Below are 16763 nucleotides of genomic sequence, written 5' to 3' on the forward strand. Positions count from 1 at the left end.
TTGGAGCCAGCAGGGGGTGCTTACCCTGTGGTCTGAATGTGATCCCAGTGCAGATAATGGAACACTAGGCAAAAAAATGGCACCATCCTTTGGATGAGATGTTAAACCAAGGTCCTGACTCTCTGTGATCATTAAAGATCCCTAGGCATCCTTTGTAAAGAGTACGGTGTATCCTGATGTCCTGGCTAAACTGCCCAACACAACCTTGTCCATACTGCCCCCTAATCATTCCCTGACTCTAATTGGCTATCTCTCTCACCTTCTTCATCACTTAATAATTAATGTGCGGTTAGCATACTGGCGTAATAATGGCTGCTGTCACATCATCCAGGTGGGAGCTACACATTAGTGTTGGTTGAAGTGTCTTCCAACTCTCTATGCAAAGCACTTTGAGTGCCTTGAAAAGCACTACATTAGTTTAGTCTTCATCTACTTCTTAAGCAGAAAAACAAGCCATGAAGTTGAAGGAACTGCTGGCAGAGCTCATGAGACAGGATTGTGCGGAGATCCAGATATGGAGAGGTCAGGTAAGTTTGGGGAGCATGCACCGGTGCAGCACGTTGCTGCACCCACCACAGGACGAAACAGCTCAGGATCCTGGTTGGCAATCCCCCAGGTAGACACGCAGTCCAGTCCTACCTTCTGGAAATGATCCTCTATCTACCACAGGCAGGTGTTATGTGGGCGTCCCTTTGGCCTGGTTCAGCTGCTCAGGTCTTCAACAATGAGGGTCCTGCGAGCCAGATCACCCTCGGAGAATCACGCCACATGGTCGTAGTGCAGTAACTGACGCTCCTTCACAATGCAGGTAATGTGCCTCATTCGGGACTCCATGAGCAGCACAAAGTCAAACCAGCAGTACCCAAGGATTCTCCAGAGAGACACAGTACCGAAGGAGTCCAGTCTTCATCTCAGCTCACTTCATAGCGTTCATGTCTCACAACCATATAGCAAGACAGGAAGCACCAGGACTCTAAAGACTTGGACCTTCATCCTTTTGCATAGATATCGGGAGCGCCACACACCCCTTTCCAGCGACCTCTTGACCCCTCCATGCTCCCCCAATCCGTCTACTGACTTCATAGGAAGAGTCACCGGAGAAATTAATGTCACTGCCGAGGTCAGTAAACATCTCGATGAGGTCGATACTGTCTCTGTAGAAAGACACACTGCTGATGGCCGTACCCAAGAGGTCATTAAAGGCCTGGATGTTGGTTTTTATCAGGACACTCACAAGCCCAGACGCTCAGACTCCTCACTCAGAGCCTCCATTGACTCGGGGGGATTGATACAGGGATGGCTATAGAAAACTCTCTGCAGCACAACCGATCTCTGTCAGCATATTAATCAGATGTGCATGACTTATATACAGTATTCAGAAACATTTATTTTAATACATTACATGCATTTTGCAAACCTCCTAATAAAATTTTATTTGAGTTGTGTTATAGTTGGCACATGTTTTGTGCATGCTAACTTCACAATAATGTCACTGAGTCTAACAAGTTAGATCTTACACAATTCTTTATAATCGAATGTCGCATTTTCCATTTGGCCCTCACAGTGTTGAGACACTAATTATTGGGAGATGTTCAGAAGGTTCTACATATGTAAACTATTTTTGTGAAAGATAAATGTTATGTGAAAAATGGCTAATAAGGAAAAATTAACTAAAACTGAAATGTCTCCTCTGTGACACCAACACTAATTTTTCATTCCTATTTTAGATACCCGCTATCCTCTATGTACATCTGTTACCCACAAACATGCTCGTTTTTGACACTAGAGCCCCAAAGATAATTTACAAGATGACTCACATATGGTGTCCATCTATAGATCATCTACTACGAATTAGCAGTCAGTGCGTTAAACAGTTTTAATTCCATCCAGTCTCTAAATTATCTTGTACGTTTTTTGTCACGCTTTAAATCGGCCTATTTTAAAACGTACATATACATGTTTGGTATCATTTTTTTCAAAATTTTATCAAACTTTAATGTGATGTTGTTAGATTTTTAGATTGTTATTTCATTTTTAAATTATAAACTAATAAATATCAAGAACTCACATCCCACGAGACGAAACTCCAAAAGATTTAACCACGCCTGGGACCGAAAATAAAAGACAAAGAGTAGATGACAAAGACAGCTGCTGTACAGGCTTTTAAATGTTCAAAGCGCCATGCGAGATGCAGATCATGTGGCACGGAAGCAGCAGCAAGCCATCAGCCGATCAAGCAAAGAGGAGGTCAAAAAAAATAAGACATATTAGACGTTACAAATATCAAATTACTAGGCACACTCGCCTTTTAAGGCGACCAACATTTTATCCTCAATTTTTGTGCACTCCATGTGTACATCAGGCATGTAAGTGTAGGGAATGAGAACATTAAAGTGCCCATTCATAACATCTCCCAAAAACATTTTTTTTATCTCCTCGAGTGCTTGTCCAAAGTCATAAAATGTCAGCCCGAATCTGTACCGCTAAAGACGGAGTTTCATGCACTAAATAAGCTATAGATGAGAATAAGCAAGCACCATCTCCCCTGATATTTACTACGCGGTGAGGCATTTGTACTCCATCAACATTCATTATTTCCAGAGACATAATTTGGTCTATTTTTCCAGCGCATCGCACACAAAAGCAAGGGAACGATGAGAGCACCAGAACTCTGCTCACATCGTGTCGCTTCGTACCGCAAGCCGCAAGTTGTAAGTCTGTGATAAGCAGAATACCGCTATGCTTTGCACTCACGGGACGGAAGGACAATCTCGACTGCTTTTATATAGTAGATTATTGTACTGTACATTTAATTGCACACAAACACACACAGTTCTTACACACAACCACTAACCTATGAAGGCACAACCTCAGTAGGAGAGTTTTCAGAGGTGGTGCAGTATCTTCAGCAGGTGCATCTTTGTCTTCAGTGAAGAAGTACTAGGAGTAGGCAGTGGGTGACTGGGTGCGCGGCTGAAGAACATCTTGATAGGAAGTTGCTGGCGCTGTCTTTTCATATGTGTGAGGTGGCTTTTTTGCCATCTTTAATCATATGCAAGAGTTTCACCTTCTCCTGGATAGTAAGCATCTTCCTCCGGCGCTTAGTTTTATTGTCAGAAGGCTTAGAAAAGCAGCACGCTTAGGAGCCATCGTAGGGCTTAGATAAAAGTTCTCAGAAAGCGCATGCGTAGTGACGTAAGCGTGTATGAGAAAAAAATCACGATAGAGTGAAGCGCAAAGTCGGCGTGATATAGCGAGGGATCACGGTATATATATATATATATATATATATATATACATTATGGGGGACGGCCGGAACCCATGCCCGGTCGGGACGCCCCTTTGGCACTGAATCCAGGGGAACAGCCATGGACTGCACACTGCATCCCCAGAACGCTTGGTGGCAGTCACCATCATGGACCTGTTGTGCTCCATGGCCACCACCGGGGGAGCTGAACGGTTTCCTGAGCTTATGTGGGCAACTTTTCTGTCAACCCCCGGAAGTGCTGCCAGAAGTAGGTCAACGAGCACCTGGAGCACTGCTGGGGGTGCTATAAGAGGAGCCTGCAGCCTCTACTCTAGGCACAAGAGTCGGGAGGAGGACAACGAAGCTGCCTGGGAAGAGTGGAGGAAAAGTGTGCTTTGGTGTTTTCTTTTTGTGTGTTTTTGGGGACTGTGTAGGGCCTGTGGGACACGGGGAAGACGTGCCCCATGGCTGAAGAAAAATAAATCTTTTTGTTTAATTTTCACATGCTTCTGGTGTCAGTCTGTGTCGGGTCGATGCTGATATATATGCTAGCTGTGTAAGGCCATGCTGTAATAAGCCCGGGCCATGGATTCTGACATGTCAATCAATCAATAACATCGGTTGTGCATTAGCGGCTAAGCGAGTTTCTCTTTCCTCTGCGCTTTCATTTTGCCGACGTGCTCACCTTGCTTGTGTTCAGTGAGATTCTCTCTCCTAAGAAGTTTCATTTTGCTCGCCCCGCTTGTGTATTAGCAGCTAAGTGAGTTTCTCTTTTCTCTGCAGTTTCACTTTGACGACAGAGTCGCTTTCTTTGAGCTTCATGCTGTAGCCTTGCACTTCCGGTTTGGACAGACAGACACACACACTTCCACGCATAGACTTTTATATATAAGATAGATATATACATATATAATAAAGAAAACAACATCAAAACCTGTTTAAAACATTGGCGTGATAGCACTCAGTCACCTCTGTCACGGAGCAGTTGAGCCACTTGGTACTGTGTAGGCCCGGGAACTCCATGAAAACTTGCCAGCTCTCCAATGGCACTGATGACATCTTGATTCTCTGTGTAGAGACAGCTGACACGCATACCCGATGCCACAAAATCCTAGAGGACAGCAGGTGCAAAGAACTGTCAACACTACTATTCTTAAAAATACATATTAATCCAATATACACATATACATTTGTGAGGTTTTATTTTTAATCCTTTAATATTGACATTAAAGCATAAGTTACAACCCCAATTCCAAAAAAGTTGGGACAGAATAGAAAATGCCAATAAAAACAAAAGGGAGCGATTCAACACTACAAGAACACATCATTTGATGTTCTCCTTTGTAATTTTTTTTTAAATATACACTCATATCAAAGCTGATGACTCAAGAAATGTTGCATCAGTTGAGTGTTTCCCACTGTGTCATGTCACCATTATTTTTTTTAATGACACTTCTTAAGTGTTTGGGCACTGAAGTATATTTACATATTGTTTATTTGATTGATTCATTGATTGATTGGCAATTATTTGTCCTTGTTGTTATGATCTAAATATCCCCTTGTAATTAATGAAATGTAATTAATCTAATCTAATATTGCTCCAAAAATGAAGGGAGCACTTAATCATCCCAGTTTAACACCAAGTCAGTGAAGCCGCATGTATGTCGGTCTGTCATGTTAGGAAGCGCAAGTGATTTTGAATCAACTTCACCTTCTTTGGTGCAAATGAACGTGACAACAGGTGACCTAGAGAGGCCATAACAAGACACCCACAAAAAGGTACTGGTTTTGTAGGAGGTGGCTTTCTCTGTCTCCTTCCTGACTGGTTCTTCTCTAGTTTTGCATTTTGCTAGTGTCCTTGTCACTTCTGGCAGCATGAGGTGGTGCCTGCAGCCGATTCAGTTTACACAGGTGGTCCAGTTCCTCCAAGATGGTGCATCCATACGTGCCATCACAAGAAGGTTTGCTGCATCTCCCAGCGCAGTCTCATAAGCTTGGAAGAGATACCAGGAGACGGACCGTTACACGAGGAGAGCTGGACAGGGCCATAGAAGGGCATCAACTCAGCTACAGGACCAGTATGTACTCCTTTATGCAAGAAAGAACAGGAGGACTGCCAGAGCCCTACATAATGACCTGCAGCTGGCTACTGGGGTGCATGTTTCTGACCAAACTGTCACGAACAGACCCCATAAGGGAGGTATGAATGTCCTCTAGTTTGACCTGTGCTCACAGCCCATTGCTATGTAGAAAATACCACAATTGGCAGCTCTGCCATCGGTGCCCTGTTCTCTTCACAGATGACAGCGGGTTCCCACTGAGCACATGTGACAGATGTGAAAGAGTCTGGAGACGACGTGATGAACGTTATGCAGCCTGCAACATCATTATCCAGCATGACCTGTTTGGTGGTGGGTCAGTGATGGTTTAGGGAGGCATATCCTTGGAGTATCACACAGACCTTCTTGTGCTAGGAAACGCTACCGTGACTGCTTTAAGGTACCAGGATGAAATCTACAGAGCCATTGTCAGACCTTATACAGGTACAGTGACGTATGGGTTCCTCCTGATATTCAGGACAATGACTGGCCTTATTTGCCCAGATTGTGTAGGCAGTTCCTGGATGTTGAAGGCATTGATGCCATTGACTGGCCCACATGTTCCCCAGCCCTGAATCCAATTGAGAGCCTCTTGGACATTATGTATCGGTGCATTGGACACCACCAAGTAGCACAACAGATCATCCAAGAGCTCATTGATGCAGGTCTGAGAGGAGATCCCCTAGGACACCATCTGCCGTCTCATCAGGAGCAGGCCCAGACACTCTCAGGAGTCCATACAGGCACGTGGGGGTCAAACACACTACTGAGTCACATTAGGATTTGCTGTGATGAAATTCACACAAGTTGGATCAGCCAGGGATTTCAATTTTTGACTTTGATTTTTGGTGTGATTTTGAATTCAGCCCTCGATAGGTTAATGATTTTGGTTTCCATTGACCGTTATTACATCATTTTATTCTCAATGAATTACACATTTTACTCAGTAAAGATTTTCTACTTGAGTATTTCATTTATCGAGATCCAATGTGTGATTTAAGTGTTTCCTTAATTTTTTGAGCAGTGTATATATATATATACAGTATATATATATATATATATATATATATATATATATATATATTCTGTATATATATATATATATATATTCTGTATATATATATATATATATATATATATATACTGTATAGATATATATATACTGTATAGATAGATAGATACTAGCTGTCCCCGGTGGCTCTGCACGTGTAATAGTGAAACAGAACAGTGAGGTGGGTCCTGCCTGGCTTCCTACTCCTGACGTCACGCTTCCCCCTCCCCTCAGCCCACCAGCCTCTGTCACGGATTAGTGCAAATATATCACTCCTACAAGTAAACGAAGTCGCAAAATCAACTGAAATGTTCAAGCGAATTATTGAATAAAAAGATCTACATAAGTTAAGTAGTTCTCTTGTTCACTAGCTAAGCGGATGTAAGGTACGCCCCTCAGCTGACGTGTGAGTGAGGAGGGCCACACCCCCTTCCCCTCGGCCCACTGCGTGTCTCTCGGATTCACTCAAATAAATCGGTACCGCAAGTGAACTATGATACTTAGCGTGATGAGAAAGTCGCCAATCCTGCCCTACATGTACCAGTGCCTTTACTCTGTGCCAGTGTGTGTGAACGTCTCTTAACCGGCGCTCCCTCTCTCAAGCGTCTTCCAAGCGTCTTGAGGCACCTTTTTCACCTCCTCTCCAGTTTAAAACTTGCTGTCTTTGAAGGTGATTCTCTATGCGTTCTTCCTATGCCATTACTCCTCCTTGTGTGTGTTACACTCTCACTTCCTCTTTCATAGTGTCACTCAAGCCAGACTGACCAATCACACCAAAGCCAATCAGATTTCTTAGACACACTGACCTTAGTGTTTTATTGTAAGATTATACAGATAGATAGAATTTGCTGATAATACAATGGTAGTGGGTCTCATTTAAAACGTACGTGAGACTAAATACAGACAGAAAATCACAGCCGTGACCCACTAGTGCCAGTAAAAATGTCTCTCCATTAATTTAGCCAAGACTAGAGAGGTATGAGAGGACCTCAGAAATCAAGGAGGCATACACTCCACTGTCATCATCAATGGGAGTAATGAAGAGAGAGGGAGCCGCTTTAAGTTCTTCAGTGTGCATATCACCAAAGACCTCACATGAATTATTCATACCCAGAAAGTGGTGAAGGAGGCTCAACAACACCTTTATCATCTCTGGTAGCTGAGTAGGTCTGGCACAACCTCACGCACCATCAGATCATGTTACTTCTGCACCATTGAAAGCATCCTAACTGTCTGGTATGGGAACTGCACTGCCATGAACCGTAAAGCCTGGCAGAGGACAGAGCAAATCATTAGTGGAGATGTTCTCAATTTACAAGACATTTATGTAAGGCGGTGTGTAAGGAAAGCCAGGAAAATCATCAATGTCCCAGTCATCCAAGTCATGAGCTGCTCTCACTATTACCTTCAGGCCGATGACAGCGTAGCATCAGGTCCTATACCAGCAAGCTACAGAACAGCTTCTTCTATCAAGCTGTTAGGATGCTGAACTCTGCACAGTGACTGGTGCCAACCCTTATCAACATCCTGTCTCTTAACACACACACGCACACATCCATTCTGTCCAAGCCACATTAACCCTAATAAAGCAGCTGGTCCTGATGGGGTTCCTGGATGGGTCCTGAAGCAGTGTTCATCAACCTGTATAATATCTCTCTAAAACAGGTCTCTGTCCTCACTTGCTTCAAGTCTGCTACAATCGTCTCTATTCCAAAGCAGGCAGTGTGGAGGTCCCTGAGCGATTATCGCCTGGTGGCCCTGACCCCTTATTGTTATGAAGTGCTTTGAGTGACTTGTCCTCAGACACATTAAGAGCAACATCCCCACCTCCGTAGACCAATACCAGTTCGCTTTTAGGGCAAACATGTCAACTGACGTTATGTAAAATCGATATTTTTATTCCTTCAAAATATGCTACATACTGTTTACTGATACATCCCCTTATCAAGCGGGGTCATTTTTGATAAATCGCTTGTAATTCGACCTCTCCAAATTAGAATCATTGCTGTTATTAAACTATCTGGAGTATAAACACGTTTGGTCTCTTTGTAAAGGTAACATTCTCTAGTTTCACCCTTAGTAGTCAGAATCACTGTAGGTGTGACTGATCAAAAGTTATGCAATTTTTGTTCTCGCCTAAGTTTTTTTTATAAAAATAAAGGAAAATAAAGCTGCAGTAGGTAGGTGGGGACAGAAACACACTATGTACCAACAGAATAACTTGTTGACTACTCACATTTCAAATTTGAAAAGAATACCTGTAAAAATGACATTTTTACACCAGTTTTTATGTGGGCATGTCCAGGTGCTTTTTAGAGGGACCATTATCCACATTTTGGAACGTATGGAAAAAGTGTAATAACTTTTGAATGCTTCAACCCACAGATATCAATGAGGGCTCTACTGAAAGCTTACACCTAAAGGAATCTATATCTACACACAGTGTCACTCTATTAGTTATGGAAATTCATGTTCCATAATAAAAACAATAAAAAATACACATTTCTATGTAAAAATAGTCAATACAAGTTATGGGCCAAAAATATATTTATATTTTTTATTTTTTATTTTTTTTTATAAAATGCACACAAACTATATATATTTCTTTTACAAACTGTTACAACACAGCTCAGCGTTTTCCATGTGCCACTTGATGGCAGCAATCACTAGCAAGCAGAAAGCACAAGGGCGTGGCACGCGCTCTCTGCCATTAGACGTCTCCTGGGCCGGTTGAATACTTTCGCAACGCGTACATGCATCTATTATTTAATCGAGCGTTTATTTACGTTTAAACTTCTACTTTTATTCATATTTAAAATGCGAAAAAACTTGGCGAAATCACAATAAACAACCACGCACCAACTCTGCAGACTGGCACAAATGCCACCTTCGCGCAGCTCCGATCATTTTGTTTACAAGTTAGTATGGCAAGTTACATATCAAAATGCTCGGCTGCTCATTGGCTGTAAGTTTTGAGTGTCAGTCACAGTGTCCAATCAAACTGGTAGATTCTACCAGGGTTTGGAGCTTTACGTCATCCTTCAAGCTGTCTGTGACACTCGTTGGCTATACGAGGTGCCAGTCAACCCCAGACCCGTCGTAATTGGCCAACTTAGGTGTCTTTTGAAAGCTAACACTTCCGTGTTTCATGCGGTAGCATGGTTATCGCCGACAGAAACAAATTACGTCTGATATGAGCAATATAAATGAAAAAAAATTACGTAGGTGGTCTCAAGTTATGAAACGTTTTCTGGAGTTTTTGTCCCTTTGAGGATATATCGTGTGTTTTGGACCTAATCGTTTTACTGGATTATATTCGCTGGAGCCTTACGGACACAATGGGATCAATACTGCTCGGAAATATTGATGTTTGACTTGCAGGGGGTCTTCAAAGGTAGGGAAAGTCAACTCTTAAAAGTATGTACTTCTCTGTAAAAAAGGCTTTAGTGTCAGTGCTGTGGTTGTTGTGTGTCAAAATGGTTTATATCATCGGTAAGACGAGACTTTGAAGTTTCATTTGATGGGTAGGGTGTCGAGATGCATGGCAGATGGGCATGCACACATTACTGTAACGTTTTTAAAACGCTGTTATGTCCCGGGACCGGCACGTGTGCGCATTTTATTAACTAAAACATCTTCATTTTACAGTGTAAAACTGTTAAATAGCGAAGGTAAACGATTGTAAAATGTAAAACGGTAAAGCGCTGGTTCAGGAACACCGAAGTTAAAATATTTGCATAAGAACACGCCCCCTTTTACCATATTGTTCCTGGTAAACCGCCTACCTTTAAATAGTAGGAAAAAAAAAAACTTAAACAAAGTTAACAGACTTATTGTTCCCTGCGCACTGAAGGTTTTTTGAGGTAATGGAAGCTGACTTATGGTGGGTCGTATTTGATAAGCTGGCACACTGGTAGGACACCCTACTCCACAAAAGCAAACTTTACTTCTCCACCAGACAATGTGCCATAATCTCCTTAAACATTTAATTCTTTTCAATATACGTAATTAAATTATACGTTTGCTATTGGTTGTTGTTACTTTACTGATGCAAACAGTGTACTGGTGTTTGATCCTGACAATATTTTCTAATGGTTTGTTGATTGGCATATTTATTACAGTGTATGGATTTCAGGTTAGGGTTAAACGGTCGCTTCTAATGGAATATGTCGTAACAAAATCAAAAAGTCATTTACTGCAAAGTTATACCATAAACCTAAAATGTTTGTCACCTTATTTTTTACGGTAAAATTCTGCCAGTACTTTACCATAAATGTTTTTACAATGCAGGTGGACCTGTCCATGATGATCAATAGAATTGGAGGCACCTGAGGTACATTTTAAGTGTCTTAGCAAAGGGTCCGAATACCTGAATAGTTCATATTTTAATTGTTATTATAATTTACATTTTTGGCGTTATTAAATTTGAAAAATGTCTAAAATCCTGTTTTTCTTTTATCAATCTGGGTTATGGAGAGTTTCTTGATGACGGCAAAAAGAATTTGAATGATTTTGGCATAAGACTGCAGCATAACAACATTTGAATAGTTGTGATGAGAAAGGCCATCTTGTCCCAGAAACGTGTCCATCCTATTTACTTATGTTGGGAGCGTGCACTGATGGCACGCTGCCGCACCCATCACACAACGATTGTTCAAAATAACATCAAGTCGAGATTTCAAGGCCCCTACTTTTCTGTTCTCCACAATACTACTTGGGCATGTATTCTGTGTGTCTATGGCTTTTTGCACAAAGAAAACATTTCTAATATATGTGCAAAGTCTTGTGGGTAAAGTGAAATCTGCTTAAATAAATTATTATCTCCCTCGCGTCTCTGTGTAGGAGTGTGGTAGTGTGGCAAGAGCAGATCCCATGCACAGTGAGGGAGCAGGCGGTCCTACTCTTAGTGTTTAGGTGCGGGATCGCCAGTGACCCTACTTGGCGCTGAGAGCTACTGATTGCTGCAGCTGTGCCACGTTCCTGGTTTTATAAAGCAAACACGAATGCTACACCTGGAGATGAAAAAAGGAATAAGGTAAATCTGAAAGAAAGAGAGGTGGAATGAAAACGAAAAGAGAGAGAGAGAGAGAAGGCAGCAGCAACGGAGAGCCAATGTGAGTGAACAAGACAGAGAGAAGGCAGACAGCCGGGAGGAAGTCCCTAGAGCAGCGTGTGAACGGCGCTCGGGGGCTGATGGCCATTCCAGCTGAGTGACCTGGGAGTCTGAGTGGCTGAAGAGCTGCTCAGTTGTAGGGACTCACCAGAGAGAAGTGACGCGGATGCCGGGGGGTGAGAGGCAGAGAGAGGTGTCCTGCGGCTGGTGCCACGGACCAGAGGGGCGCGAGCCTGGCAGCAGGAGTCAGTGATTTTGGCGTAATGCCTTGCTGGGGCCACAGACGAGACTAGGAACATCGCTGAAGGTGGGCTGAACTGCTGGATAGGCACCTCCTTGGCTGCAAGAGCCCGTGTTGGGTGAAGTCAAGGAGACGTCAGTTTTTAAGGACTTCACCCGGGCTTGAGGTTTTTAAGGACAGTTTCCTGTCATGTTTTAACCCTTAAACTCCCACATACTTGGAGTGGGGGGTTCTACTCTGTGCTCCCATCTAGGCTTCTAGGGAGCTCTCAGACCCCACACCGTCAGTAATGTCACTGATGAGCTAGACAGTAAAGACATCAACTACAAAGCAAGGGGATGGTGCAAAAAGTGCAGAGTGCTTTTATTTGAATCAACAAAACCAAAAACAGAGTCCAAATAAAGAGTGCAATGTCTGAAATAGTGCTTAAATGAATAATCCATTAAAACAGGTGAAAAGGTGGAGGTTAAAATCCAACAAATACATCCTTTTAAAAAGAGGTTAAAAACAATGGCTGAAGGCAGTCTTTTCTTAAAATTCCGGTGCTTACTTCTTTCTACTGGCGGCTCCCCTGTTTCTCCCATACGGGCCCCACAACAGGAGGGTTGCCCTACCAGCAAATTCAGTTCCCTCCTATTCTAGTCCGGTAGCCTTCTGATCCCTGGCTATGTAGGGCTACAGCCGGACCGAGAACACACCCAAAGCCTCCTCGACTGTCGCTTCCTTCAACAGCCAGTTGACTTCTGCCAGTCACTCCAGCTCCTCCAAAGTGCTCAACTGGAGCGACCACTTCAATCTTGCCCAAGATTTGGCCAAACAATCCTTCGTGGCTCTCCAACCAGCTGCATTACTGTCAATAAACCTGCCTTCGCTCTCACTCTCACGCACGGGCTTTCTCCTCCCTGCTGCCTTCTTCTCTCTTCTAAACTTGTTTTTTTTTCTTTTTTTCTCTTTTTTTTCTCCATCTATCCGCCTCGCACTTCTACTATATATTACGGGGACGTGGATCGGGCATGGCGATTAGCTGCTCTCGGCTTCAATCACGGATGCGCCCGGGAACTGCTCTGGCCACACTACCATGCCCCCCCTTTAAGCTGGGAATGCGGCGATTATCTATTTAGGCTCTAGGCTCTATCCTGGGTCCGCTGCTCTTCTCAATCTACATGCTTCCGTTAGGTCAGATTATCTCAGGTTACAATGTGAGTTACCACAGCTATGCTGACGACACGCAGCTGTACTTATCAATAGCACCTGATGACCCCGACTCTCTCGATTCACTAACACAATGTCTTACTGGTATTTCTGAATGGATGAATAGTAATTTTCTCAAACTAAATAAAAAGAAAACTGAAATTTTAGTAATTGGCAATAATGGATTCAATGAGGTTATCAGAAATAAATTTGATGCATTAGGATTAAAAGTCAAGACGGAAGTAAAAAACTTAGGGGTAACTGTTGGCTGTAATCTGAATTTTAAATCGCATATTCATCAGACCACTAGGACAGCATTTTTTCACTTAAGAAACTTAGCAAAAGTTGGACCTCTTATATCATTGAAAGATGCTGGGAAATTAATACACGCGTTTGTTTTCAGTCGACTAGATTACTGTAACGCACTCCTCTCAGGACTACCCAAAAAAGATATAAATCGACTGCAACGAGTGCAGAATGGAGGTGCTAGAATCTTAACTAGGAAAAGAAAATCCGAACACATTTCTGCAGTTTTGATGTCACTGCACTGGTTGCCTGTGTCATTCAGGAATGACTTTAAAATACTGCTTATGGTTTATAAAGCCTTAAATAATCTCGCTCCATCTTATATATCGGAATGTCTGACACCTTATATTCCAAATCGTAACCTCAGATCCTCAAATGAATGTCTCCTTAGAATTCCAAGAGCAAAACTTAAAAGAAGTGGTGAGGCGGCCTTCTGCTGCTATGCACCTAAAATCTGGAACAGCCTGCCAATAGGAATTCGCCAGGCTGATACAGTAGAGCATTTTAAAACACTGCTGAAAACACATTACTTTAACATGGCCTTTTTATAACTTCACTTTAACTTAATCCTGATACTCTGTATGTTCAATTCATCATAATAACTATTCATAGTGGCTCTAAAATCCATACTGACCCCAACTCTCTCTTCTGTTTCTTTTTCCGGTTTCCTGCGCCACCACCACCTACTCAAAGCATCATAATGCTCCAACATTGATGGACTGAAAGCCAGAAGTCTACGTGACCATCATCATCAAGTCTTTCCATGAAAACCCTAAATACAAAGAGGACTGTTTGATTTATGTTAGGTAGATTCCCCAGAGGGGACTGGGCGGTCTCTTGGTCTGGAACCCCTAAAGATTTTATTTTTTTTCTCCAGCCTCTGGAGTTTTTTTTTTGTTTGTTTTTTCTGTCCACCCTGGCCATCAGACCTTACTTATTCTATGTTAATTAATGTTGACTTATGTTTATTTTTTATTGTGTCTTCTATTTTTCTATTCTTCATTTTGTGGAGCACTTTGAGCTACATTTTTTTTGTATGAATATGTGCTATATAAATAAATGAAGAGCTGAGTTGCAAAATCAGCTAAGTACAGGAGACAACTTTTTGTGAAAAGGAGAAAAATAATTTTTAAGTATTTGAAATGACATTTTTAAAATTCTTTTTGCAGAATGTTGGTTGCTACATTACTGAAGGTCAATTGCTGGACATCTCAGAAATCTGAATATTTTACATTTTGTAAAAAATAGGAAAAAAACATACTTAGCAGGTTTTGACGCTAAATCAATGCTATCCCATAAACCTATAAGTAGAAACTTTCATCAAAAGTGCTCTGGATCTTGAAATATTTTTATTATATAACAAAAGAAATTCAGAGCTTTTAGTCTCTAAACTATTTAGCTAAAAAGTAAAGCTAAAAGTCATGAATTCCTATTAAGCATTGTTGAAGTAGTAAATTAAACAAGTTATAAGCAATCTCTAGAATGTCAATATTCTACATCGTCTTCATCATATATTTCAGTATCCCTGTCTGCCATTGGTTTAGTGTTTTTGTTGGCTGTTCCAATAATTGGGAGGTAGAATTCTTTAACTTTTTCTGATTGCGGATTGTCCATATTGACTCCCATTTTGCTAAGCAACATTTCGACATCCTTTGCTTTTACTGGATTAACACAACAATTCAGTGGAAGTGGGTCAGCTGACACGTTTTTTATTTTGCTGCCACGTTTCACAATACTGTGACTGCAAAAGTCGCCCGAATACGTGGTCTTTATGTTTATGTTACTTGTTATTTCCACCACTCGAACTTTTGTCAAGTGAAATGGGAGTTTTTTTTTTTGCAGACTTTTGCAGTTGCAGACTTGTAGTTAAGCACCTGCCAGTCTCTTCCTAAAACTCTGAGTGTCGCATATTGAGATTATTGGCTGGTGTACTTAGCAGCTTTTGGAACTAAGCTGGTTATGTATTTAGCAGGTTTTGGAACTCACATCAAAATTTATAGCACTATATTTTGGTACTTAGCAGGTTTTGAAGCCCACTTTAATGCCAAGCACATAGCCGACCCTTTGATGAGTCACAACCATACTTCACCTAAAGTTCGCCAAAAAATGTACTTAGCAGGTTTTGGAACTCAACCCTTCAAATGTTGTTGTTGTTGTTTAAAACTGGCCTTTTCAATCTGAGCTGTGGACCCGCTATACCACATAGTTTCCTGCCATGTTCTACCTCTTAAACTGCTACACACTTGGAGTTAATGCACCCCCTGACGCCAGATACTTTTTTGCTACACTTTTTAAGGATATATCAAAATTCACCAAGAAAAAGTGATATTTCAACGGAACACATATTTTCTTCACGTAAAGAGCATCTCAATTACTGCAACACTGATCATTTTACACACTGCCAATGATCTGTAAAACTATAAAAACCACTGCAACAATCTCGTATTATATGTAGACGGTGTAAGTGACGCCATTGATGAAATTCAGTAAATCACCAAGCCGACTGAGCTTGAACTGGCTGCATGTGAGCACACAGAGGCCAACGCTGACCTCTCAGGCTCGTCTAGTGCAGCGGCTGAATCCCAGGGACAGTGACGCTGATTCGCTAGGGGGTGCCAGTAGTCATGAGCAGGCTGCTCAACGAATGTACGGCACGGACTGATCAGCTCCGGCATGCTGGCAAATAGCACTGGGAAGCGACTAGAGCCGGTTCCGGTGGTTCAAGGGTTAACCTCGTTTTAACAGATTTTTTTTTTTGATCATTCTAACATCCATATAGACAGACACCTTCTTTTAATTGGATTTTTTATTTATTTATTGATGAATTTTTCATTTCACTTTTTGGGACACTGATTAACTGTTTTTAATAAAAGCACTAGAGTGCTTTATCACCTTCACCTTGCTCTGTTTGTCCGCATTTGCCAACTCATCTCAGTAAGAGCAAGGAGACGACCCACATTGTCCCAAATCTACCCTTAAGAAGTTTAAAATCGTGTCCCTGTGTTCTTGTTGCAGAATTTATCTCTCTCTCTCTATATATATATATATATATATATATATATATATATATATATATATATATATATATATATATATATATATACAGTGGGATGCAAAAGTGTGGGCAACCTTGTTAATAGTCATTATTTTCCTGTATAAATCGTTGGTTGTTACGATAAAAAATGTCAGTTAAATCTATCATATTGGAGACACACACAGTGATATTTGAGAAGTGAAATGAAGTTTATTGGATTACAGAAAGTGTGCAATAACAAAATCAGGCAGGTGCATAAATTTGGGCACCGTTGTCATTTTATTGATTCCGAAACTTTTAGAACTAATTATTGGAACTCCAATTGGCTTGGTAAGCTCAGTGACCCCTGACCTACATACACAGGTGAATCCGAGTATTTAAGGGGGTCAATTGTAAGTTTCCTCCTCCTTTAATTTTCTCTGAAGAGTAGCAACATGGGGTCACAAAACAACTCTCAAATGACCTGAAGACAAAGATTGTT

The 16763-nt window shown here is 41.6% G+C and overlaps 1 protein-coding gene across 3 annotated transcripts in view; it reads right to left on the reverse strand.

Moving 5' to 3' along the window:
• LOC120523144 (1-aminocyclopropane-1-carboxylate synthase-like protein 1) overlaps nt 1-16763 on the reverse strand; it is a 166392-nt gene that overhangs the window by 39003 nt on the left and 110626 nt on the right. For all 3 annotated transcript variants that reach the window (XM_039744162.1, XM_039744153.1, XM_039744171.1), the window contains exon 12: nt 4217-4358. In XM_039744162.1, coding sequence (XP_039600096.1) covers nt 4217-4358 — 142 coding nt within the window. The remainder of the gene's footprint in view (nt 1-4216; nt 4359-16763) is intronic.

This window comes from Polypterus senegalus, chromosome 1 (assembly GCF_016835505.1).
Source record: "Polypterus senegalus isolate Bchr_013 chromosome 1, ASM1683550v1, whole genome shotgun sequence".
In the NCBI taxonomy this organism is placed as follows: Eukaryota; Metazoa; Chordata; class Cladistia; order Polypteriformes; family Polypteridae; genus Polypterus; species Polypterus senegalus.